This window comes from Clarias gariepinus, chromosome 6 (assembly GCF_024256425.1).
Source record: "Clarias gariepinus isolate MV-2021 ecotype Netherlands chromosome 6, CGAR_prim_01v2, whole genome shotgun sequence".
Lineage (NCBI taxonomy): Eukaryota > Metazoa > Chordata > Actinopteri > Siluriformes > Clariidae > Clarias > Clarias gariepinus.
The window spans coordinates 27,550,673-27,576,908 of record NC_071105.1 but is presented as its reverse complement, the minus strand read 5'-3'; the positions used below and the strand labels follow the sequence as shown (position 1 = coordinate 27,576,908).

At 37.5% G+C, this 26,236-nt stretch overlaps 1 protein-coding gene across 1 annotated transcript in view; it reads right to left on the bottom strand.

Moving 5' to 3' along the window:
• LOC128527213 (contactin-4-like) overlaps positions 1-26,236 on the bottom strand; it is a 195,726-nt gene that overhangs the window by 63,688 nt on the left and 105,802 nt on the right. The window contains exons 6-11 of the mRNA XM_053499586.1: positions 19,969-20,172; positions 18,909-19,011; positions 18,433-18,617; positions 14,403-14,542; positions 8,806-8,935; positions 7,748-7,898 (exon numbers count right to left, since the gene is read on the bottom strand). Of these exons, the coding sequence (XP_053355561.1) occupies positions 7,748-7,898; positions 8,806-8,935; positions 14,403-14,542; positions 18,433-18,617; positions 18,909-19,011; positions 19,969-20,172 (913 nt within the window). The remainder of the gene's footprint in view (positions 1-7,747; positions 7,899-8,805; positions 8,936-14,402; positions 14,543-18,432; positions 18,618-18,908; positions 19,012-19,968; positions 20,173-26,236) is intronic.

Here is a 26,236-nt window from a genome sequence, read left to right as displayed (position 1 = left end):
CAAGAAAAATAAGGGAACTTAAACAAAAGATAGAACATATCCTAGACCACAGCATTGTTTAGGTTTTAAAAAGGTGTTGATTTATTTTCTATTTTACAGTTGTGATGTACAACTTCAAGGTGAATTAAATTAGCTTATTCTAATACAATATTATTTCATTAGTATCAGACCTTTCATCTCTGCACCCCTGTATACAGGATAAAGAGGTATGGATGATGAGTGAGTAAGTCCTTACATACAGTAGAGACTCATATGAGAGATGCTCGCATAAGCAGATTTTTTTAAAAAAATCTTTAGAACAGGTGAAATTGCACTTTTCTTTTCTCAGTTATGCAACCAGCTGCATTTCTTCTTCTTATTATTATTATTATTATTATTATTAGCTTTAGATGGTCAATAAAGGCAAAAAAGCCTCTACAGATCTGCTTTGAGACCATAAAATAAATGTTAGTTGAACCAGCTGAAAAAGATATTAACATCACCACAGACTGCACCATTATTATTTATTTATTTTGCATAAACACTAGTTCTAGGTGGGTATGTTGGTTTCCTAATAATAATAATAATAATAATAATAATAATAAAACCCTACTAACATTTCCCAAAGGATCTACTAAAAAAAGAAGCAGGCTTTCATGCAGAAGGATGAGAAACGGATGAGAAGGATGCATAAGGAACTGAAGCTGAGACAGAAAAAACAAAGAAGCCTACAGAAGAAAGCTGGAGGGTAGATTTCAGCAGAACTACTCCCAGGAGATGTGGGCTGGCATGAAACAGATCACCAACATCAAACTGAAACAACAACCTAAGGGAGCAGTCTAGTAAGAGCAAGTTAACTGAGTTTGTTCTTCTATAGGTTCAGCATGACACCCTGACCCTCTATTGTTTCCAATCTGTAAACACCACTCTTTTCCAAGATCAAACATCATTTTCTAGCCAGTCACCTATACCAGTTCGCCTCTGATCATTTCCGAACTATTCTCCCCATCCCACAGCATTCTTTAGAGGATTCACACCTCTACCTCCAACAGACCTCTTTAAACAAGGGGGGTCATTTTCAAGAGAGAGAGCCAGGTGAAGAGATAGTTGGAGAAGCTGAAAGTTGGAAAAGTTTGGGTCCTCTAGCACCTCTTTAACCTCAATCTTCATTAGGAAAACTGTGAAAGCATCCTGTTGGGTTCCTGTTCCAAAGAAGAAGGTGCGAGAAGAACAATCTGCTCTTTAATTTAGTCAAGACTAAGGATATGGTAGTAGACTGCAGGAGAAAGACGACCACAATGAGCCCCTTTGGTCAGAATATTGAGATAATTAGCAACTACAGATACCATGGTATATATCTTAATAACAGGACGGTCAAGTCAGAGGCTCTGTGCAGAAAAGGGGTAAGCAAACTTTAGGTCCTTTTACTGTACACAGGAAGGGGGATCTTTTTCCATTAGTGTTCTGGAGGAAGGTGGAACCAGGGCTTGAGATGCAAAAGAAAGAAACTCAAGAAACTGATCACGAAGGTTGACTTGCTTTTGGGCTCCTCTCTGAATGGTTTTAAGGTGGTGGAAATGACTCAATAAAGTCATCTCCTCCATTACCTACTGCTTAAACAGCAGAGCTCTGTTAGCAGCAGACACTGCCAACTTTGCTGTAGAAAGGAATGGTACAAATGCTTGTTTTTACTAACAGTGATCACACAGTGCAATATATCATCACTGTGCTGAGATACTATTTTGCACTGAGCCAGTTTTAGGAGGAGCTGGACAAGAGTTAAGCTACAACCATCCACTCTATTCTAGAAAGAAAGAGAGAGAGAGAGTTAGAGAGAGACAGAGAGATAGAGAGAGCGATTACTAGACTATAAACCGAAACAATATAATACGTCATCTGTCAGTAAATAAAAGATGCTGCAGCATAAGAAGAATGAGGCATTTTGGGAGATGCTGATATGTAAAGAAAATGTAAACAGTACGAAATGTTACAATATTCAGTTTGAATACATTGTTAAATAGGAATCCTGGAATAACAATTTTTTAAAAATATTATCCAGGTGGAATGATTAATTTGTCTTTCAAGTCACCCAGAATGATAACAAATGTTCAAGGTCTGTATGACAGGAAGATAAGAAGCAAATAAGGAATATGACATTATCTCCAAATCATTCTGGATAAGAGTTAATAAGCCTTTAAATAACAAGAATGAACAAGGCCTTATAGGACGAAGCCTGATTCAGGGGGTGACGATGAGGTCTCTTCTAAAATTAGCATCCTCCCCCTCCCAAACTATTAAACTGAATATATTATTGAATCTCCTTTTGTCCCCACAGAATTACCATATTTGATTTAGATTTTTTTTCTTCAAGTGCAAGTGACCCCACTACTTCTTAACCCCAAAACTAAACACAAACAAACAAAACGGTGCTAGGGTTAAGTGCTACAAGTATAATCAAATTAAGAATCAACACCCATTTTATATAACAAAAGAAGAAAATAGTGTGGAAAAGCCTATAATTTGATATGAATAAATCTGGTTAAATGTGAATTCTTAGTAACAATGATGCTGCTAACTTGCACATCTGTCTGATGTCATTTAAGCCCTGGCTTACCTGTAATAAAGCTGGTGTTAGATGTCATTTTAATTGGAAATTGTCATGACAGCAGTCACTCTATGAGCTGAAGTGTATAGTTGTTAAGGCTCTCTTACTTTCCCTCCCACTCTCTTTCTCTCTGAATGTTTCATGCTAACCTACAGTACAGCACTTTCTTCAAGAAGCCTCAGCATTTCAATTTTCTATTTTTTCCGTTATGCACTTACCTATATGTGGATTTATAATAGTGTTGTCATTTATAGTTATTCCTGTATGCCTCTGCATCAGTTGTTTTTGAACTTAACTGAACCACAGAGCATTAGCCTGTTGTTTTCATTGCTACACACTTTCTTTACCGATTATCTAAATATTTTGTATTGCTGTGATAAGGAGGGTCACAGGCATGGCAGAGGGGCAAATATATGTTATAAATATAAAGAAGAAGGAGATATGAAATATATAACATATAAACAAACTTTAATCCAAACTAGAATAAACCAATAGCAATTAAAACAACAGTATCATAAAGGGTCAGGACAAAACTGAGAAACGAACAAATGTCAACCTGTTTAATGCAAAGAGCTCAAATAGTGACACTAATCAATAAACAAAAACAAGAACACCTGTGAGATAAGACTGAACTGTGAACATGAAAAAAAGTCCCAACAGCATAAGGTTCAATGAGGGATATGACATGCTGCATATTCAGCTATTTTAAAGATTTTTATGTCACTCTGGATACAAAACAAAAAATATATACTTTTTTTTAAATGCCACTTGCCACAACTTCCTTCCTTTTTGAAAAAGAATCTCCTATTAAAAAAAACATTATCATATGAAAACATTATTTCATTTGAGCCATTTTCAGAGGCCTACTCATTACTGTCACTTTAGTTACTTTCATTTGCTGAATGCTGGTTGCTGAAACAGAAATCACTCAACAGTTCTATACTGTATGTTGTAGATTTGACTGATAGTCACGTCAATTCACTAGTAATGTTTTATTGGACTGTACATACAGTAATATCCAAAAGCTAAAACCGCATTGCACAACTGACTAATGTAATGTTTAAGTCCCCTGAGTTTTTGAGTGTATGAACTCATGGCTTCTGATGAGCTCATTACACTGCACAGCTCCTTCATCTGCCACAAGCCACATTCCGTCATCTCCCAGTGGGATCAGCAAACAAAACAGTCATCACTAATAAAGGGAAGGTCACAGAAACACCAATGTGTCCTTAATATCGTTCTTGAATTTCTACCAAAAATGATGGTTGGGTGACTGCAGAGAGCTTTCATCTTTTATTAGGCTTAATGTTAATTAATCTCCCACAGCTATTAGCATATCATCAACCTTTTGTTCAGTTCAAAACACAGTAAATATAATTTCTTGCAGCTGCCATAATTCATTCATCCATCATCTTTATACGTACTTTATTCTGGTCAGGGTTGTGGAGTCTTTCCTAAAAACAATCAGTGCATGGCGGGGTAAGACACCCCAGGTCGAACGCTAGTCTATTATAAGGAATCATGCACACATACATTTGCACATCACATTCACTCATTAATATCTCTAAAGATCAAACTGTTGCTCCACCAAGGTGCTGAAAACAAACAAACAAAACCTATATAGAAAAAAATGGCATTAATATTACAGATAATTGAATGTGTGATATAATGTAAAATAAAGGAAATAAAATCAATATTATTTTTCAATTATAAAACAATATGCATTTTTTTCTCAGTGTCATCTGCGCACATGCAGCAGTAATGTATTAGAACATCGTCAATGTGCCTATAGCAAGTGTTTATAAGATTTATACTGGGACTAATGAAGATTAATTTAATGTATACTGGGTATTTACAAATAAATCATATGTACTAATAAGAATCGTAGCATCTACCACTTAGCTCTTTTTCCCTGCTGGTTCCCTTCTTTCCTTCCAGCAGCAGAAAAAGGAGGGGCTACTACTATGAAGATGGATTACCCTGCCATTGACACTGACTTCCCTTCATCCAGCTCCACTAAGTAGAGCTCAGTGCAATTAAGGCAATTAATCTTTTACAAGGAGTTCACATACACACACACACACTGCATTGATTAGTCTTGAATTCCAGACAGGTGTGTACACTTCAGCGACACGGAAATGCATAAAAACATCACTAACTACTGATTAGCCTTCAGTGACACTACCAAAAGCAACATTTTTTTGGGATATAGTGGAAATTTACAGGAAAAAAAGGACCAATGACTCTGTACAATGTAATAAAAGCAATGAAATAAAATAACATAATGGAACATGATATAAAACACTTTGTACAAAACAAGGTCTGCAATTGCTGTAATAATGTAGGAAGTGTTTGAGAAAAAAAAGGAGGAGAAGAAGAAAGACAGGTAAATCAAAATACCTCAGTGGTGTGGTGTGTGTGTCTGTGTGTGTGTGTGTGTGTGTGTTTGGCTGGCTGGATGGGGGATGCAAGCTAAAGGAAATATCAGCATTTTTTCAGAAATATACTGGAATCTGCAAAAAGTTCTTTGACTGGGTTCCAGGAATTGACAATGCAATCCAGCATTCTGTCAAGGATGAATCCACCACAATGCAACCTGGTATAGAAGCATTCTTTTTATAATTACCTACAAACCAAAGTCTAGGTAGGATAGATAGGTTGTCTGACCTAAGCTAAAGCATCTTTTTTTTGTTAAACAATTAGAGAATCCATGATACAAAGCAGTGCTCTTCGAAGGCTGAGAAAAGCCTATCTGCCACCCAACACCCATCCTCACCACATTCTACAGAGGGAGTATCAACAACATCATGAGAAGAAGCTGTGTCACTGCTTAGTTGTACTTTTCAGGTTAAAAGATCATGCAGCGAATAATCATGACTACTGAGTAAATCATTGGCACCTCTCTTCCCTTGATCATAGTCATTTCAACTAATCACTGCATCCACAAATCCAGCTGCACTGTGGAGGTGACCTTATGCACCACTCATACAAACCCTTCACCCTTCTGCCATTTAAAGAATAGGTACCAAAACACTTGAGGCCAAATGGTCATACTGGGTAAAAGCTTATTCCGCTAAGCCATTAGACTCCTCCACTGACTGGCATGTGTATTTACTGGCACAATACCATCTTGATAATCAGATCTTTGCTTAGAGTCTAATATCTTTATTGTACATATCTGACTGTTAAATTCCAGAAAGTGGTTGCAAAAAGATTTTTAACTTGTGATGTTATATGTCCATTGCACATGTATTTGTCTGATCCACAGATTTGTCACTTACCTCAGTAACAGTCTTGAACTATTCCATCACAAACCAGTACAATGTACTTAAAAGAAGGCCTTATAGTCAATAGCATGGTCAATTTGCATTGGTAATCAGATATGTATTATATAGAAGTGATGAGTAAAATGTCCTTTGAATGTATTACTAATTACTGCTGAGGCCAGGTGGAATGTTGATTTTAAAATGGTAAAACTAGTAATGGTCAAAATTATAGAAACATACTTGACTAACAACATTAAACCATTAAAACATTAAGAGTTTACTTAAATCATTAAAAAACATATTAAAACACCAAACAAAAAAGGTAATTACTCAATATTAAGTAAACTAATACAGAATAATAGTTGTACATTAAAATTCAATCTAAAGTTAATCTGGCTTAGATAACTCTAAGGTAGTACACAAAGTTGTATAATCTGTGATGTATTCCACATTGCCTGCTTTAGAGTGAATATTATCTATGTGCCACATGCTTTGAGACACTCTGCTCCTCTTCTGGGTGCACACACAGAACAACTGAAGGACGCCAGCAGCAAAACCTCCATGCAAACACCCAGCCACTTTGTTTGACAAGCACCGTCCCCAACTTTGGATATGTAAATGATGGGCAGCTGTGGCCTTACACTACAGATACACTGACTGTCCCTTTTACTGTAGTCTTACACACACACACACACACACACACACAGGCATCCACACACTTATATACCCTGCAAACCACACATACATACACACAACCCTGCTGATCCGAGACTCTCTACCTGCCACTGTAATTCACACAGGGAGGAGATTGTGTTGATAAGGTCAGTGTGTTAGGGGTCAGGAAGCTGCCTTGACACCCACACACAGTTGTGAAAAATTAGCAAAGTCTGTGATGCTTAAAAGAAAGAGCCAGTGAGAGAGAGACAGAGAGAGAGAGAAAGTGAGAAAATCTGATTTGTATACTGTAAAAAAACAACAACCTTGACTTAACAAAAAAATAAATAAAAATACAAACATTGGGTATAGGAAAAAATCTTATATTTCATACCATAACATTAAATTAAACTATATATAAGTAACATAAATTTATGCTGAAAAAAAGATACACTTGCTGGCAGTAAACACACTATTTAACGCACGATATTTCAAGCTTGAAACGAGTGAAATGATTAGAAATAAGTTTATTAATTTTATTATAAATGTATTGCTCTCCTGCAGTAAAGTGTGAAATAATTGGTAAATTTGTCCATATTTAAGATATTTTCACTGGATTGGACAGCTTTTTTTCAGTGCTGGTTTTTGGTGTGGAGAGGAAATAAAATCCAAGAAAACTCCAGAGAGAGTCGACAGAGACGGAAAAAAGCTGTATATAACTGACTGGATCTTGATATATTAACATATTATAGAGATTCTTAGACTGCTAAGGCTGCACTTCTTGCTTAAGAATGTATCCTGCTTGGTTGCAGTTGGAAACAAATGGTGCAATTCAGCATCAGTACTCTGGTGTCATGAACACAAACAGTATTATAAAAGTGAAATTGTGCAACTCAATGCTTCCTTTCCTGTTGTTAAGTCTACAGTATGGTACTTACTTTTCTATAGTGCTTCGATATAGTGCTACTTGCAGATCAATATATAGTTTATCTATTTAAAAAATATTAATAATAATCTACCAAACCCAAATCTTTCCTCTGCTGACAAGTGAATGACGTGATGTTCTTGAAGATAGAAATTAAACCTTACCAAGTGAAAAAATGATCAGCCTTGATTGTTATAAGTTCCACATGTAATTAATTACTGGTTGAGACTCCCTAAGTGATGGAACCATCAGTAGAGTAGCATCAACTCTCGTCCTGCACTGGTGAAAAAGAGCTAAAAAGGATTTACAGCGAAATACCTGCTGTTCTCTTTTAGTGCCTCGCTGCCTTTTTTCCAGGTGATCAAGCCTCGGGGAGACATCTTAGGCCTGCAATCAATCAGTACGTCACCCCCTTCCTTCACAAGAATGTGGCTCTTCAGAAGATTTGCTCCGAAATCTGGAGCCACAGCTAAAACATGACAGAAGGACAGGTCATTTTTCATCTATCATGATAAAATTCAGGACAAAGGAAGATTTTTTTTTTTCTCTAAACGGCAGAATAAAAAAAAAAATACAGAATTTTTTTGTATTCATCATTTCTCTGATGTGTAATGTATAAAAAAGTGTATGTGTGTGGCTCTGTATTGGTGTGCATTGAAAAGAGCTGGTGGAGGCTGAGCTAAATATACACACCTTAATTACCACCCATTCATTTTCTTAGGTGGGAAAAACAAAGAGAAAATGCCATGCACTTAAAGTATTACGGGGTTCAGCTTGAGATGTGAACAAAGGCACAGATGTCCGCCGTGCTCCCTGAGAGGACACACGTGGCATCACAAAGTTTTTCTTCCCCTTTATCCCTTGCTTGGGTAAGCTTTTATTATAATCATTTCCACCACTCCTCTAGCCTTTTACAAGCCTCTTGATTTACTGTATCTGCATAAGAAACTGATGTCAATTACTTCCTGTCTCCTTTCTCTTTAACCCCACTGCCACATTAACTTTTGAGTGACGTTGGCTTTTTCCAAGTAGAAAGATCACAAAACAATAATCAGAAAGGCCTGGAGGAAAAGAGGCGGATGAAAGGAATGGTGAAAATGAGTGGGTATCATCACATTTGTGCATCTGGGTAAATCAGCAATAACTATAATTATGCTACATCTCTCTCTCTCTCTCTCTCTGTTTCTCACACACACATGAGAGAGAGAGAGGAAGAGTGAGAGAAACTTCTCAACCATTGAGGTTGGAAAATAAGTACCATCTTGCCATCCACCAGCCATACTCTACCCTGTAATATCTGCACACATGAATACAGTAAATAAAACACATTTGTTGGTGACCTTTCAATCAGACTTATGTCTTAAATACATACTTACCAATGACTCTGAGCTCTGCATTGGAGTACACCTCCCCGTATTTGTTCGCAGCCACACACTGGTAGATTCCAGCATCCGACAACACCAAGCGACTAATAGACAGAGCACCATTAACCACCTGCACCCTTTCCTGTCAAAGGATAAAGAAATACTGCCATCACGGGACTTTTATCAAGATTGCTAATATACATAAAAGCACTGGGGTTCAGGAAGTGTGTTATATTTTTCACTTAATGGCATTAGCTGTCAATGTCAGGTAGGGGGGTGGAAGAGAAAAAAAAATCATAAATGCGAGGATAAATGGTAAGAGAGGTGCAGCTACATAGGTTCTCTGGTTACATATGTATTATTGTTTTCTGATATTTTCCCCTTTTTTTATTCCTCTGATATTTAACGGAAAGGTGTCGGAACACAGAGTGCATTACTGTTTTGGTAGCAAAAGTGAGGCATACTGATTATTAGTTCGGTGGTTATAATGGTATGGTTACTGAGTGTATATACCTCTTTATTCTGTTAATAAACCAGAGAACATTCCGCTACTTGTGTGTGTGTGTGTTTGTTTCTTCTCTGATCAGCAAACGATTGCCAAGCGTGTTGAAGCACAGGGGACACTCATCAATTTTAAACCTAACAACCTGTGCAATTAATCTGCCATCTGTGCCGCTTCTTAAGATGTGCCCTTATAGCTGATCCATGCACAGATATAATTGCAATAAATGTAAACAAAGTAGATATTTCAGCAAAAAGGCTTTACAAGAAGATCAAAAGATTCATTCACTGCCTTTCACTAGGAGTGCAATGTGCATGTACCGGTATACCCATAAAATCTAAAATCATTGCAAACACAAACTGTCATACCTAGATCCAGATTACTGATGAACTTGGTCTCTCTCTCTCTTTCTATCTCTCTTCCTTTGTGTCTTTCTCTGCCCTTGACCTCATCTGTTATTTGCAGCCTCTAATGCCTTTAAAGGCCATTTGTGAAGGGATGTTTTTGCAATAGTTAAGCCTGCTGTCGAGAGCATCACAAGGGAGGCATGTGGAATAGATGAGACTGTCCTCATAACGCTTTGTAATAGGAAGGCTACAGACACACACACACACACACACACACACACACACACACACACACACACACACACACACACACACACACACACACAAATAACTGCCATCATTATCATTATGGAGCTTATCCTGGGGAACTTGAGAAACAAGGTACACCCTGGATGAGGTGCCGACCAATCAAAGGGCAAAGCAAACAGTCCTAAACCTTATGGGCAATCAGCATACATCAGTCACACTACATCACAGGTCTTTGACTTGTGGGAGGAAACCAGTCAATCCAGAGGAAACCCTTTGGGAAACAAAGCCTGGAGGTGAGATTCCCCCCAGAACCCCCAGTCTGGGAGGTGCAAGATAATCGCGCTAACCACAAAACCATTGTGCTGTCAACAACAACAACAATAATAATATTAATACTACTACTATCAATAATAAAAAGGACGGTAAAAAATACACACACATCAAAATTGTAATAAACTTTTGGGTGGTGTAACAATATGTAGGGGTATCAGATAAGAAAAGGTTCACCAGCATGGAAAAGCATATGGTGGTGTACATCAGTCTAGCAAAGCCTGGCAGATTCTATTAATTAAGCATAACGTCCCCTTAAATCAGCAGTTTCTGTGTGGGGGAGGACCTGAGGCAAACCATCTGCAGCACCAGGTGACTTCATTGTATATGCCTGATGTTACTGTTTAATTTTTTTTTTCTGTATGAAAACAGTCATTTCACGACGGCCATCTGAGACAAACGGCACAAGTTTTTAACAGGTTATCTTCCGTTCAGATCCACATAGCAGGAAAAAATAAAAGGGGTAAAGAGTTTGGGTTAATTACACATAATGAATGTCAGTGAATGGCATTACTCAATGTTTCCTGCTTCTGTAACATCTATGACCTTTACTTATCAGAATGATATCTATTGCACAAGATGGAATTTGAAATCTGATATACTCTGTATTGATTCCTTCATCTATCTCATTAATGCCCTTAACATTTTGCCATATAGAATATTACATGAAGAAAAATGTGTATTCTGTTTGTATTGTGTTTAAAACACAGTAAATAATCTATCAAAATCGCAGCGTTTATGCAAGTTTGAACCCTCTATTGTTCATGCTATTCCACACCATGGACTCTCATCACATTGTGAAGCGTCAAACTAAAACCGTAGTGTTGTTCCTCATCAGAATAATACAGTCTTCCCTTATCCTTCCAGCATATACAAAATAACATTAGCCAATTTTTGTATGGCTGTTTAGCTGCTATATGTAAATGGTTCAGCACAACCTATTGTAACCAGTGATTTTTCTGTGCACCCTGCGAGACTGGAGATATTCATCATCATCATCTGCTCAACAAATTATAAGGGAACTCTCTATGAATTCTGGAAAAATTAGTCTTTTGTAAATGCATCAGTCTAATCTGAAATGACTCGTTCAAACCGTCAACATTATATTACCTGTAAGTAGATAAAAAGTGAATGTTATTTATTGCATGCCAGTACATTTTTGTAGAAAAGGGGACAAAGGCAAAAATAGCATGTTTGGCAAACAATAAAGGTTTATATTCTTGCTTTGCCTGGTCTAGAGTAAAATGGATTAAATTCTCCTGTCTGTGTTTAGAGATTTATTGGGAAATTGCAGTGTATGTATCATCATTGCAGACATCCCACATCTCCTGTGTATAGGATGCTCTCAGATCTTCTGGGAGAGGTGGGATATCTGTTACTGGTCTAAGGTCAGTGGACCATTTTGTAGTTTGTTTTGTTCTAACACATGTGGTTACACTTCTTCCTGAATAGAAAAAGATAGATCGATCCGTAGAAGCTCTGGTACTACCTTTAGTATCTAAACTTATCAATGAGGCTAATCAGAAAAAAGTTTTCAATTTGCAAAGGAGCATAAAGAATGGACTCAGAATATGGTCTGATGAGTCCAGGTTTACATGTGTTCCAGGGTAATCGGTGCATCAGTGTAAAAAGAAAAGCAGATGAAGTGATGCACCCATAAAACACCATAGACTCAAATTGTTAATTGAAGAATTATTGCTTGTTGTGTCATAGAAAGAGACCCAGAGACAGAGAGACGATAGAAACTACATTAGCATTTTCCGGTTAAACAAACGGGTTCCAGCAGACACATGTAGACATTTGCATGTATATTTGTCCGGATACAGGCTATCGGAAGTGTCACCACACAAGTAAGCAGGACGCAAAACGGGGGCGTTGTTTTATGGGAAAGATCACTCACAAAAACAAAACCTCGCACAAGCCTGTGGGAGCAGTGTTATTATCTGGGGTTGCTTTAGTTGGTTTCAGGTCTAGGTTCATCAACATTATGTGCCCAGAAAATGAGGTCAGCTGACTACCTGTGTACACAAAATGACCAGGTTTTTCCATTAACGGATTTTTTTTTCCTGATGGCTGAGTTATTGTTGTGATTCTGGATAGAAAAAATTGTTGAGACTTTACATAAGCTTATTAAAACGATGCCATGGCATTAATCAAAGCAAAAGGCAGTCCAATTAGATATTAGAGTAAGTGACTTTTTTTTGTTTTTTTTGCCAGGCAGTGTACATGTAAGATGTCATCAGGGTGTTCCAACAAATTGTAGAAACAGCAGTGAGAACCAAAGTCTTGATAATGTCTTTTCAATATACGACTCAAACAAAAATATCCTGCTAAATTCTGCTTCCAGCGTGAGAAGAATCAGCAATAGTTGATGAAAAGCCAGTGATGGGTCACTGCTGGCCACGGTATCAAGTCAAATATTTAACAAACACCCAGTAGAATAGCCAGAATCTTGTTTATTCCTGGGACCCTTGCATGGATTCAGTGTGATATAATACCATAAGGTTTTAACAAAGGATTTATTGGTACAGTGGTTCAACTGGAGACGCAAGAATTAATATGAAAGAAACCCGGCCTGCTTGTGATTAATAATTTCAATCCAAGCAGGTTTCACATAATCTGGGGCACAGCAAGCCCTGCCTTTATAGATGCCAGGCCAAAGACAGGATTAAATGTTTCATACTTGAATCAAAGCTATCTCCTGTCACAACTGGCTTAAAGAATACCATAGCCAGTGAGCCATCAAGGGTAAAACCAGACCTGTCTTCAGTCACAGCTGAGACTAGAGTCTGATAAGGCATAAAAAATATAACTGATAACTGAGCTATAAGGAAGGCACTGTTGAAAAGTGCAAACCTCAGAGTGTCATTCTCTGGATTATTGATTTCACCTGAGCCATTTCTGTTGCCATTATCACTAGGCCTGAGCCTTTGCAACAAGCAAGTGTAGCATGAACTGTGGTGGCAATCCACCCCAAATGTGGGGAAAATATTAAAGGTCATAAGGGAAAACTGACTAGCTGACATGTACTATGTACCAAAATAAAATAGAATGTTTTGAGCCTAACATTTTGACCATGGATACGCGCTGCTAAAATGGATATATGCATATCGTACTGTAATCATGTAGCCAGATGTGCATAGTTGAGAAGAAACAAAAGTGACCTCATGTATAAAAGCAGTGTTTATAGTAAATACTGGGTTGTATGACCCTATGGGGGTCATATGTCACATTCTTAAGAAATCTTGGAATCCATGTGCACAAGGTGGTATCTAGTGTTATGCAGAACCCCTGGCATGCCCAGAATTATTATCCTTAATACTTTATGGTTTGTCTTTTAGCATTTGTAACGAAACATAAAAGAAATGTTGCCCATGAGATTTAGTATGACTTTGAAATTCAAATGCAATGAGTGAACCTTGACCAATATGCATTTATTAGATTTGTAATGTTACATTCATGGCAGTAAAAGATTTGCAGTGTGGGCAGGGGATGGTATTATTAATTTAGCATTTTATCAGTATGCATCCCTGTGTTGTGTTGTGCTGGCGGATTCTTCTTATAATGGATTGCATGGTTGGTGTGTTTCCCATAGCCTTTCTTTTTCTCTTGTGCATGCGTTTCTCTCTCTCTCCTACTCTGTCTTATTACATGTGTTCTGATGAGCTGGATGCTGATTGGAATGGTGGTGTTGACAGAATGGATGAAAGGCGAAAGGCTGATGTGCTTCCAGGCTCCTTCTTCTTACTGCTAGCTGCCAGCTAGACCAACTAGAAACGTCATTGTTGGTGTCTTTGTGTATTCTAGAGCTCATGTGTGAGATTTTGGGTTTTGATACAGTTAATTCTTTGCATGTACAGTATAAAGTATAAATAGTTCTGTCATATTAGCAAGACAGCTTTATGGGACCTGAGACTATTTATATTTTCTTTTCCTTTGAAGTTTATTTTAGGGAGTTAGATCTGTTGTATTTTTCTAAAGTAGGTATGGTTAACTTTGTACCTAGAAGTTTTGGGCTATAATTGTTTCTGTTTTAAGCTAAAATGTTCTCTGGTTTTGAGTGTTGGCAGGTGAACCAGGATGGAGAGATGATTTAAGGATAATAATATTAGATAATATTACGGGGGCTACCTAGACAGGCTATAACAATTAATAAGATGTTATTCTAAAATATAACAAACCTCATTAGATTCCACATTTTCTCCATTCTTCATCCACTTATAAGAGGGTTTGGGTTTGCCTGTGGCCATACATTCCCATACTAGAGAGTCATCAATGGCCTTGTGCATGTCCTGTGGTTTTTCAATCATCTGCGGAGGAGCTGAACAACAAAATAAAAACAAGAGGAACAGAAGACAGATTAGTTTTTCCAAGCCAACTTCTCTGTAATGTAGGAAATATTGCATAATACTCTTTCTGATGAAAGCATGTACACCATGGTGGACCAGGACCTAGATAGCCTGCTCATATGATCTCCTATTACACATAAACCAAGTGATAAGCTGATAAAAACCATCCAGTCAAGCTACTTCATTTATTATTACATATATTTGCAGAGCACATGAACAGCAAAGGAAGCATGCTTGCTGTACACAGTTGAGTCACTGAATATTCACTTGTTCATGAGCCATGCCATAGACTCCTTCATGAAATTCCATTAAAGTAGATTATTCTTTAATTATTTATTATTCATATTGATTCTCATCTTTTAAAGGCATGTAACTCAAATCTAATTAATTATTGAGCAAATGCCCAAGAGCACACTTAGAACAACCTTAATGGGCACTCCTTGTGACAGGGAATGAATAAATGAATGAAAACTCCTGTACACCACACTATTTTAGTGCCCTTACAAATTACTTTTTGCATTTAAGTACATTATTCTAGTCACATGTTAATTTTTTTCTATGCACAGCAAATGTCAGACCAAACTGATAACAAATAAAAAAATATCCGAAATTATATATACAGTACGTACTGCAGTAGTCCAACTAGATACCGCACACACATTCACACATTACAGGCAATCTGGGAACGACAATTAGCCCAATCTGCATGTCTCTGGACTGTGGGCGGAAACCCACGAAGGAAAACATGTGAACTCCCTGCACACTGACCCGGAATGAAACCCATGACCTGGAGGTGCAGGACGACAGTGCTAACCACTAAGCCACCCTGCCGCCTAATATCTACAGTATAAGTTTTCTTCTAAACTGCAATTGCTTTTTTTTATATACATAGTGTACCTACTCGTCTAGCAGGCATGCTTTATGTGTGGAACTTCATCTTTTCCAAGTTCAGCCTTTATGATGCTGTTTTTTCTCCTCTTTTTTTCTCGTCCCTACAGTCTATCTTTCACCTGCTGAAAGTGTATTGACTTTTAGCCCACACAGTGTAAATCAAGATCCTGAGAAAGGCACATAGCATGCTGGGCAAATGCAAAGACACTGTAGGTTAGAATAACTGGGAAATGTGCAATGAAATCCATATTAGCAGTCCATTCCTTATTTGGCATAATAGAAAACAATACAGCCATTTAACACATATTTTAGTACAATCACTTAAGGTCACAGAGAGTAACACGCATATGCTAAAACTGACAATTAATGCGTCTCTTTAAAGATGTCCTTTCAATATATTTAAAATCCTGTTGACACCCTTCTTATGAACTCGGTAAGAAAAAGATGAAAAAAATGCCCGCACCTAATTGCTAATAAAATGGAACCAAGCAGAGAGAACGGTTTTGCAAAGAGAGGGTTACTGTGTCTCCCTCAACTGCGGTGGAAGCGATAAACATGAGATAGGCTTATCGATCGGCACATTCCCTGGCTCTGCTGACGAATGTCTTACAGGCCTAATTCCACAGGACTTCAAAATAAGATTACAGATTTTTATCACCTGACTGGGAAAAAGAAAGGAAAAAGAGCAGGGAAAAGAGACAAAAATGAAGAGAGAGAATGAAAGACAGGGACACCAATCTGCAGGTTAATCCTACTGAAATTGGATTCATAGCTTCTGGCATGCCATAATGTGTCCTTTATGTACATGCTTGAATGCTTCAAAGTGACTTGTAAATAATGGCAAATTATTTATTGTTCCGAAATGAGTCAGACCCAACCTATCAGCTGTGGCTGTCTTATAGACCAAGGCAGAAGTGAAGAGAGGGAAATGAAACAGTAGCAGGCACTGATGGAAAAAAGGAGAACTACCATAAATTATTAAGCCACCTCAAACCAGATCAAGGCTGGTGCTGATGAGTTTCAGTATCACACACAGAGACACACACACACACACACGCCCAGCACTGTATAAAATCTTAGACACATGCAATTAAATGCTGATAGTTTTTTAAAAAGTACTTTTTAGTAGGATCTGTACAGTTTTATAAGGAAATTGGATGGCATGTTTTAGTGAGTGTAATGGGTAATCTGCCATAGTTATTCAGGAGTGTCATACCTTCTTCTTTATTCATGCAAAACCCAGCAGCCATCATTATGCTTTTTTTGTCTGAAAATTGTCTATTATGTAATACGTTGTGTTATTTACTGCCATGCACAAAATTTTTTGTAACATTTAAGTTTTTGTTGATGATTGGAAAAATTTTGTCTTTTATTATACATCAATAACAACATTAAAAAAATCGAACTATGTACATACTGTAATATGCCCTCTCACATTTTACCCGATTTAACTCGTGTCCCTTGTCACTTTGCATTGCATGTCAATGAGGATATAAACAATAAGATGAAAAATGTAATAAAACATTCAGCTCTGTAAAGGTTTTTGCTGTAAATGGCCATTGGGCGTCAGCAGTAATACAAACACAACCTAATGTGAATACTAGCACTATCAAGCACTCCCATAAGGGGAGGATAAATCCCAGCGTCCTGCTGCCTACAGGTACTTACTTAATAGGGAGATGTCTCATGTGAGCAATTTGGCCTTGCCAGTGTGGCGGGGGAGGGAAAAGGTCATAAGCCCGTTATTTGAAAGTCTATATTAAATATGCTTCTCTACATATGCCTGCTGGCCACTCATCTCAGACAGATGTGTAATCATAACTAAAAAATATCTTGTTCTTATATATCAACACTTATTTTTATTAAAATGGTCCTGGGAATCAAATACACATAATAAGTAACTCAAGGGCATGAATGGAAAACTTTAAAGTTTAGTGCACCTATTGCATTTTAGAATACTATATAAATAGAAATCTATAAGGAATTTCTTTAAAGCATCTTATTGTGTCACTGCTGACCTGAAGACGCATCAATTTAAGATCTGTGTGAAACTAATTCTAGAATTAACCTTAAGTGTTTCATATATTTTACATGCATTATGACTGTATAACCCCTAATGAGTGATATCCACTAGTAGTGCTAAATAGTAAAGTACATTACAGATAAATGTAAAAAGTTGTTGTTTTAGTAAAGTGCTCGCCCTATCATCCGGAGATCGCAAGTCTGATTCCCGGGTGATGCTGTAGCCTCTCTAAGCTGAAGGCCTAGAGAGAGCTGATTGGCCAAGCTCTCTCAGAAGGGAGGAATGAGAGATACTTTCACGGCTCTACAGCCAGTCACTGACGTCTGTGAGCTCATGCAAGCAGAAGGAGCGGATAGCGCTGTCCTCTGAGTTTTTTATACTGCCCCCAATGGTGCGTCTATTTCATTGCATCTAGACTAAATCATCTCTTACATTTTTAATGCGTACCAAAGAGTACATCTAAATAGACAAAGAGTTTAATTTTCAAATGACAAGCATTGTGCTGGGGATTTGACGAGTTTGTGTGGCAATTAAAAGATACAATTTAACCTTGATATTATTACATAACTTCTATTACTAAAGCACATAATCAGAATTAAAGATAAAAGGTTCTGTGGTTCTGTGCTCTATCCAGATGGTGACACACTGAATGAGTTACTGTATGATCTCATCTCTCGCTCTCTCAAACACACACACACACACACACACAAAGATAAGATGGAGTACAAGGTCATCTCTACATCCTTTTTAATCTGGATGAAAATATTACTGGCTTAATGGCCAGGGAGCTTTAATCATTTTCATGTGCTGTTGAAAACCCACCCCCTTATAATCTTGCTAGTACACACTTGCTTACACCAACATTAAATCATACTTTTGCCTCAGAATAAATGTCATTAATCTGGCTTGTCATGGGGCAATGTATTCATGCAAGTTGTTAGAACTCACCATAGAAAGAGAGCTTGCCCTGCACTGAGTTTCTCCCTTTGGAGTTTTCAGCAACACACTCGTAGGTTCCAGCGTCATCCTGCTCAAAGTATGGGATCTCCAGGATGCTGGTGGCCTTTCTCATGTCCACTTTCCGTGAAAATGGGACACCGTCTACACGCCTCCATATTATGGAAGGGACAGGACTTTGTTGAGGAAGAGATAAAAGGAATACAAAAAGACACATTAAGTGGATGGAATTTCCAATTAAAAGTACATTTATTTATTTTTTTATTTAAATCATTAAATTGATTGTGAATTATATTTTTGATTTACATTTGCTTTGTGCTTAAGTTATTGGTGGTTTTTAAGCAAAAAATAGATAACAGTACATCATACTGTCAATGTTTTACTGGGTTACATATGTGAATAGGACACATACTGTATATCCTACTAAAAGTAAACATGTATTAAAAGTAAATCTACAGGACACTTACTTGCCCAGCGCAAAGCATTCAAGTTTCACAGTTGAACCTTGAGCCACCTGGACAACCTCTGGAAATTGCACTTCAATTTTTGGTTCATATTCTCCCATAACACCTGAAGAAAAAAAGTGGTCACCAAATAGAACATTGTTTTGCATTCAGCTATTGAAATGTGGGATTTATACAATGTGTTGACAAAAATGCTTTGGTTGTGCTTTACATGTTTGCCATCCATATTACTTTACAATGTTCAAAAGGTCCCGTTAGATATTCTTTAAACTGGAGTCACCAGTATTGATTGACTGAGGCTCATGTTGTCACTGATAGCTGCTTGGCCATGAAAAAAAAGAGTTTAAAGAGATCTGTATCACTAGTGTGTAATACAGCATGCTGTTGTCCATGCAGGCATGCTGGTCAAGATGTAGAGATCTAATAATTACCCTACCAGTGTTTAACTGAACGAAATGTGATTTTTAAACACGTAAATTGCAATTTTAGCATTTAAGTAGAAGTGAAGCAATATTTTACAATTTTACACATACAGTACTCTCTCTCTCTCTTTCTCTATACACACTCGCTCGCACACGCACACACACAAACAAACACACACACACACACACACTATGTGTATATCTCCTGGCAAATACAGCTAAGCTCAGTTATAAATCTTGGCTCATAGAGCCCACAATTTGATAAGTGCAGGACCTTTCTGTTTGAAGACTATTTGATAATGCCAGGCTTGATAAGGGCATGCAACAAAACATGTGCTTGTAAGTCTCTTAATATTTATAAGGTAGCTGTTAATTAACATTTGGATATCATTAGTGTGCACTGGAAAAAAACTATCGAATGCTTTCCTGTTTCTACGAATTTTGGGGGGGATATGGTCAGTGAACAAAATTGGACAAATGATAAATAAAACTGAATTTGACCCTAACCAATTTAATGTGAACTGACATGCCACATATACCTATGATTTAATTGTAACTATAATATAATAAATAATAATTGGTCTTGTTTAGACACAAACATTTATTGAACATTATATTGAATATATTGAACAGTGACTCACCATCAGTACGCAATATAAGCGGAGTGGATGGGCCATGAACGTGCTTTTTTGTAACAGTATTGGTGACGACGCACGTGTAGTTGCCCACGTCGGACGGCTCCACCTTTGCAATGTACAGGTTTCCTGTCTCCTGAGACACAAACCTTCGTGAATCCTGCTTCACAAACGATGGATACTCATTAAAAATCCAGCTGAATGTCAGGGCTGTTGAGGAAAAAAGTACAAAAATGTCAATTGACATGAATCATAAAAAAAGAAGGAGGTTGTTTTACAGCTTGGAAACTTTGCATGAACATAACTAGAGGATGTCGTGACATTTCTGCTCTCTGCTGAATCGAAATGGCAGGAGTCAGCACTGCTCATGAATCTTGTGCCTCCCCAGAGTTGCTTAATTAGCATTTGGGCTACATGCTAGGGTGAAAATTAATCAGGCCGAGGAGGGTTGTGGGGCTTGGAGGGTGAAAATTAATGATGGAAAAGAATAACCAGTGTCCTGCAATTATTTGGCCTCCAGTCAAAGAGAGTAAGACTACCAAAGCAGGTCATTTTTCTCTAACAGATTTTTTTATTATAAGAAATAATCAATAAAATGCAGAATGTCATCGTAACATTATGGGACATACAATCTGTGAAGAAGTCAGTACCTTTTAATTATACACATACATAAAAAAAATGGAACATAACTTCATTATACAATAATATGTCAAGCAAGGGGACATACAGGTGCAGGCATGTATTAAACACTGACAAAAAATATCAAACAAATTAAAGGAAAAAACCCAGGAACATGGCTATGACCTCGGACTCAGCATTAGCACTGGCTTGAGCATTGGTAAAAATAAAGCAGGCACAGAGAACTCAGTCGCACAAGGAATGCACACAATAGATACGAGACAAAGACAACTACTGTAACAAACACAGAACTTAACTAACAAATTAAGCAACAAACTGGTGTCAAGAATCAACAAGGAATTACCTAAAATAAACAAAGATAAAGAATGAACATTATCTTTGATCTTTTACCTACAGTGCATACCTGGTGTAGTCCAGTGCCTTTATGGCTGTTAGACATAAGCCCAGACCTAAGACATGGATCTCAATGTAGAATATATAATCTTTATGTGCGCGATGTGTTAGAGGGACACAGCTCCCTTTGGTCCCCTGGCTGGGACATTGCTATAGAGGCTGCACAATCAGCCTCCAACCATGATGAGGCCAGCCTGGCCTCCAGCCAGTTCATGGTGAGAACCTGGCAGGGGAGTTGGTTGGAGCAGGGTATGGGAGCTAAAGAGGAGCCTTGTGAGGATGGAAGGCTAAATCAGACCATGGAACCTAAGCTGGAGAGTGTTGTTGCGGCAGGGCTGGGGCATGGTATGGGAGACAGAGTGGGGCATGGTAAGTGAACCAGGCTGGATTGTGGCGTGGGAGCTGGCATAGGCTCTTCAGCGTAAATAAGACAGGGCAGGGGCTAATGGCCATGTAGGCTAACTCCACTGCCTCTGGCAAGAACCTGGTTAATAAAGAGCATGAGCTTGTGGCAGTAGATGATACCTCCTTGGCTCACTGGGACATAGCCTTGCAGGCTGACCCCAGTCTTCTTATTCCCTGTGAAGGTCACCATAGTGGTCTCTACAACCCCTCAAGCTTTGCTTCCTGTGGTGGGATCATGCCAAACCTTTGGAGTCGGTGGTGATATCTCAGCTAAAGCACTAAAAGCTGTGTGGACTAAAGCTCACAGCCTGCACTATGGGTCAAGGGACATGGATCAGATATTTTTAGTGTTAATTATTTGTTTTAGCTTTATTCCTAATAATGTCTTACAGCTGAAACTAGTTATGGTCTTGTTTAATTTGCTATTAAAGTTATATGCTTTTAGCTACCTTTGTCCTACATACTTTGTGTAATTATTTTGATTTGTAAGTTGTGCCTATTATGTTTACACTGATATTTATTAATGTATTAATGGTATGTCTTTTTCAATTGTTTTTAAAGATGTTTCAAGTCTCGCTTGCATCTGCCTCAATATCTTAACTCTGACAATACACAGTAGCAACCAAACATCATGAAATATATACTGTAGTACAGGACGTTTTGGCTGCAAGCGAAGTAAGATATGCCATGTTGTTTCAGTTATTTAAACCATTATTCATGTAAATGTTTGCATACAAATAAGTCTTTGTTGTACACACCATTCTTTTTCTCACAGTAGTGGGCAGTGATATGATGTGATGTGAATTATAGCTCTATACCACATAATCATTTCAACCAGCTTGCAGGCAACTAGGTTATAGACAAAGGAGTTAATTATTTCTAGTAATTATAAGCTTAGTTAAAAAAAATAAACAAAGCAATAGTATTTGCTGTGATATGTATATAATTCAAATTTATATTCAAATGTATATAATTCTTATTATCTACACTGTGCACATCTTATCAAATCCCTTCCTGCAACATGTCCATATCTTTGAAGATAAATAACGCTATTTGCACAACATGTTCAGCTTGATGTGTTTGAGTCTAATCCTTAAGCTGTATGATAAAAAAACACACACAAAAATCAGCTCCACAACAGCATTATAAGAAGTATAAGCCTTCATTTTATGCATTTGGTATTCCGTATTAAGGGTGCAGTAACCTTTCTCTCAAAAGAAGAGAGTTTTTCTTTAGGCTTTCTTCAGCTTTGTAATAGATGGAAAGACTTGCATTGATTTTAATACTAGCTCTCAATAGTTTATCAGAAGGAATGCCTGTGGGAAACAGCCAAATAACAAAGCATTTAAAAAGCTTCCTTTTTAACAGGTTAACTGACACATTTCAAAATAACCTTCTATTGTAAAATAGTGTTTACTTTGCTTATATAAGATAGAGTAGATAAAAGTACATACAAAATGACAGCCAGTGGTCCTTATACATTAAAATCTGCCTATTAATAAACATAGATATGAGTGGAATACATTATGAACAAATTAAGATACTGTAGAATAGAATTAAGATACTGTACATCAAAGCGAGTGTTTTTGGTGGGTGAGAATAAATAACAGAAAAAACAGAAGGAAACATAGAGAGATAAAACTTAAATTTTATACAAATAGTAAACCAAGGTCAGGATTAATACCCTGAAACTTGAAAAAATATAAATAAACCTCAGTCACACACAAGTGAACTTTCTTAAAACTACAATTGCTGCAAAAGGAACAGGCACAATACTAATATTTGTGTATCTGACAGATGTTCTTATATAAAGATTTATAAAACAAGTAAACAGATTCCTAGAGAAGGTGTAATAAGTCATAACTGGAAAGTTTACGTACTCATGCTGATTTCCTAACAGCACATATGCATCTGGCTGATGTTGAGCTGATATATAAAGTTACACTTGCAAGATGTAGCACAGAGAGCTTTTGCTAATTGGCAATATGTCACAGAGACTTTTGCATTCAATCGATAATGTTTGAAAAATAAATCCAAGCTAATACTATTCAAAATGAAAAAGAATACTAAAATGCAAAAATAGCTTCCTAATTTTTTCCCTTTCAATGTACACGCTCATGGAAAGTCAGTGGTCCTGCTTCCCCTTGTAAAGCTTATATGAGCATTGGATTAAGGGCCTTGCCCAGTGGAAGAAACACAATTTAAATTTATTAATTCATTAATTTCTATACCACTTATCCTGTAGAGGGTATACCCTGGACAAAATGCCAATCCATCACAGGGCACTGATACACTCGCACACTCATTCACATACTACAGGCAGTTTGGAAACACCAATTAGCCTAATATGGGCTTTGGACTGTAAAAGGAAACAAGCATACAGTACCAGAGAGAAACTTGTCAAGCACATTTCTTTTTTTCTAACTGTTACGGACGTCTGGATCTTATGCTCGAGAGCTTTGTGAGCAATATATACAGCAGTCCCATGTGGTGAACTTTTTTAAATAATAATGAAAAAAAAAAAAACACTGATTGATCTAAATAAGATGTCCAAAGACCAACGTCCTTAATCTGGCTAAAAGAAAACTGTTAAAATTCAAAACATTATGCTGGTAAAGTGGTTTAGTATTTGTTTATTAAAGTAATGTAGATGTATGTGTGCTATCTTGGTTTGTACAGGTGCTAAAGTAAACATAATGGAGTAATTGAGAAAAGGAAACAATGATGTGTGCATACACAATGTATACATATAAGTGGAAAATACCAATACATAGTGATGAAAATGGAAGTGGAGAGAAAATAAAATGTATTATACAGATATTGTCTGAAGAACTATGTAGGATTCTATATCTCAAAGAAATGAGACTGTCTGGAATAAAGCTTACTGTATCTCACAACTGAAATGCTTGACAAGTCTTGCCATGAGGGACTTTATTGTCCTTCCTCTATATACAACTTGGAATAGGTTGCTGTTTATTCAGAAACATGGTGCAACACATGGCACTTTATATACAGTACATGGCACTGCACTCTAACTAGACAGGACAAAAGAGGGTGATTGTATTGGAGGGACAAGTGAAGAAAAATGAATGTATGGACTGTGAAGTGTAGCAGCAAGATCAAGAAAACGTAACAGAAAGTATAAAAATAGATTTGAGTCGGCCCACTGAATGTGCTACTATTTTTTTCTTTAGAAAAATCTAATCTATTAGAAAATGAAATAGTTGGTGAACCTCTCGGCTTTCTATTTGAAATTCTGTTAAGGTTTGGTCAAATTCCCATGAATGGTTTTAGAGGAGTTGATGTCGGATACTGAAGACAATGACACGAGATGATGAATGGTGATCTCTATGTGTCGCCTATGCTTTGCAGGCAGGTAATACATAATGTTTTTCATAACTATAAAAAGTGTACCACAGCAGCGCTGATGGTTGACTAGTCCAGTGACGTGTTAAGTATGGTAACTTCTTCAAATGCATGCATGCTCCAGTTCCTTCTGCAATAAGGGATAACATGAGAGAGTGGGAGGGTCATCCTCAACGCTAATGGCCTTGCTGCATTTGTGGAAAGATGCGTCAATGGTGGATAATGAATGCAGGATAATGAATGTTCATCTCAGAGAGGGGAATGTCAGGCACCTTGAAGCTGTAGACATAAGTTTGCAGGCAAGTGAGTAGGTACTGTAGGAAGGTAGATGCATAGATAATGTGGTGCAGAGCCCTTTCATGTCTGGAATATATAGACAGGAACTTCAACTAAATTTAATTTCTTTTGCAACAGGAAGCCAGTAAATTGACCTCAGCAAAGCAGTCAGACAAGAACCAAACAAGCAGCAAGATTTTTAATGCTCCAGAGAGATGCTGTATATAAAGGGGAAACAAGTTGTTCAGGAGTCAAGTCTGAGAAATATGAGGGCTTATATGAAAATTTTAATGGATTCAAGGAAATGTTTTGGTTGGTGGTTGACGTGATGGTTGGTGGTTGACGAGAACTTGAGCCCTTCACAGGAAGCATGGCATTGTCTTAGTGCACAAACATGAACTGCAGAGGTTGCTGTGAAAGAACCTGAATGGCCTCCACATTGCCCAGACTTCAACCTCTCTGAACACTATTGGAATGAACTGGAACACCGACTGCACCTATGTGTTCCTTGCTTGACATCAGTGGCATAAATGCCTGATACTTTTGTGGCTGAACAATCCTAAATCACCATAGTCACACTGGAAAAATCTAGGGAGGTGTCTTTTCAGAAAAAAAATTATGTTACTGTATAAAGGAGATGAAAACTATAACTGGATGCAAACAGCACATCCGGGTGTGCTGATCAGGTTTCTACAAACCTTTGACCATACAGTGCAGGTTTTTTGCAGAGAAAAATCAGTTGTTCTTGCATGCCAGATTTGGAAAGTAGACAGAAAAAATATATTCGAGAAGTACCATGATAACTGAGCGAGGTTTGTTATTACACAGGTGAACACTGATGGAACCAATAACTGACTCTTGGCAATTCTTGTAGTGAGCATGTGAGCTGATGAAATCAACCTCACCTGCCATGTGATAGCTACTTGGTAAGGCAGAGTGTATCCCCAGTGTCTATGTTAGTAAAAATGGAGATGATTATCTGCTGAGCCACAGGATGTAAGACCATGTTCTGACTTGGTAATAAAATCTGTCTTGGGTGATTCAATCTCAAGTTGATAGCAAAATGTGATCAAATGTGAATTGGTATCCAATGACTCTGATCATTTGCAAAGACATTTGGGATGGATGTGCTCACATGGGATGGATGTGTAATACTCATGTCCAATACATTATGGACATACAATGTTTTTAATAT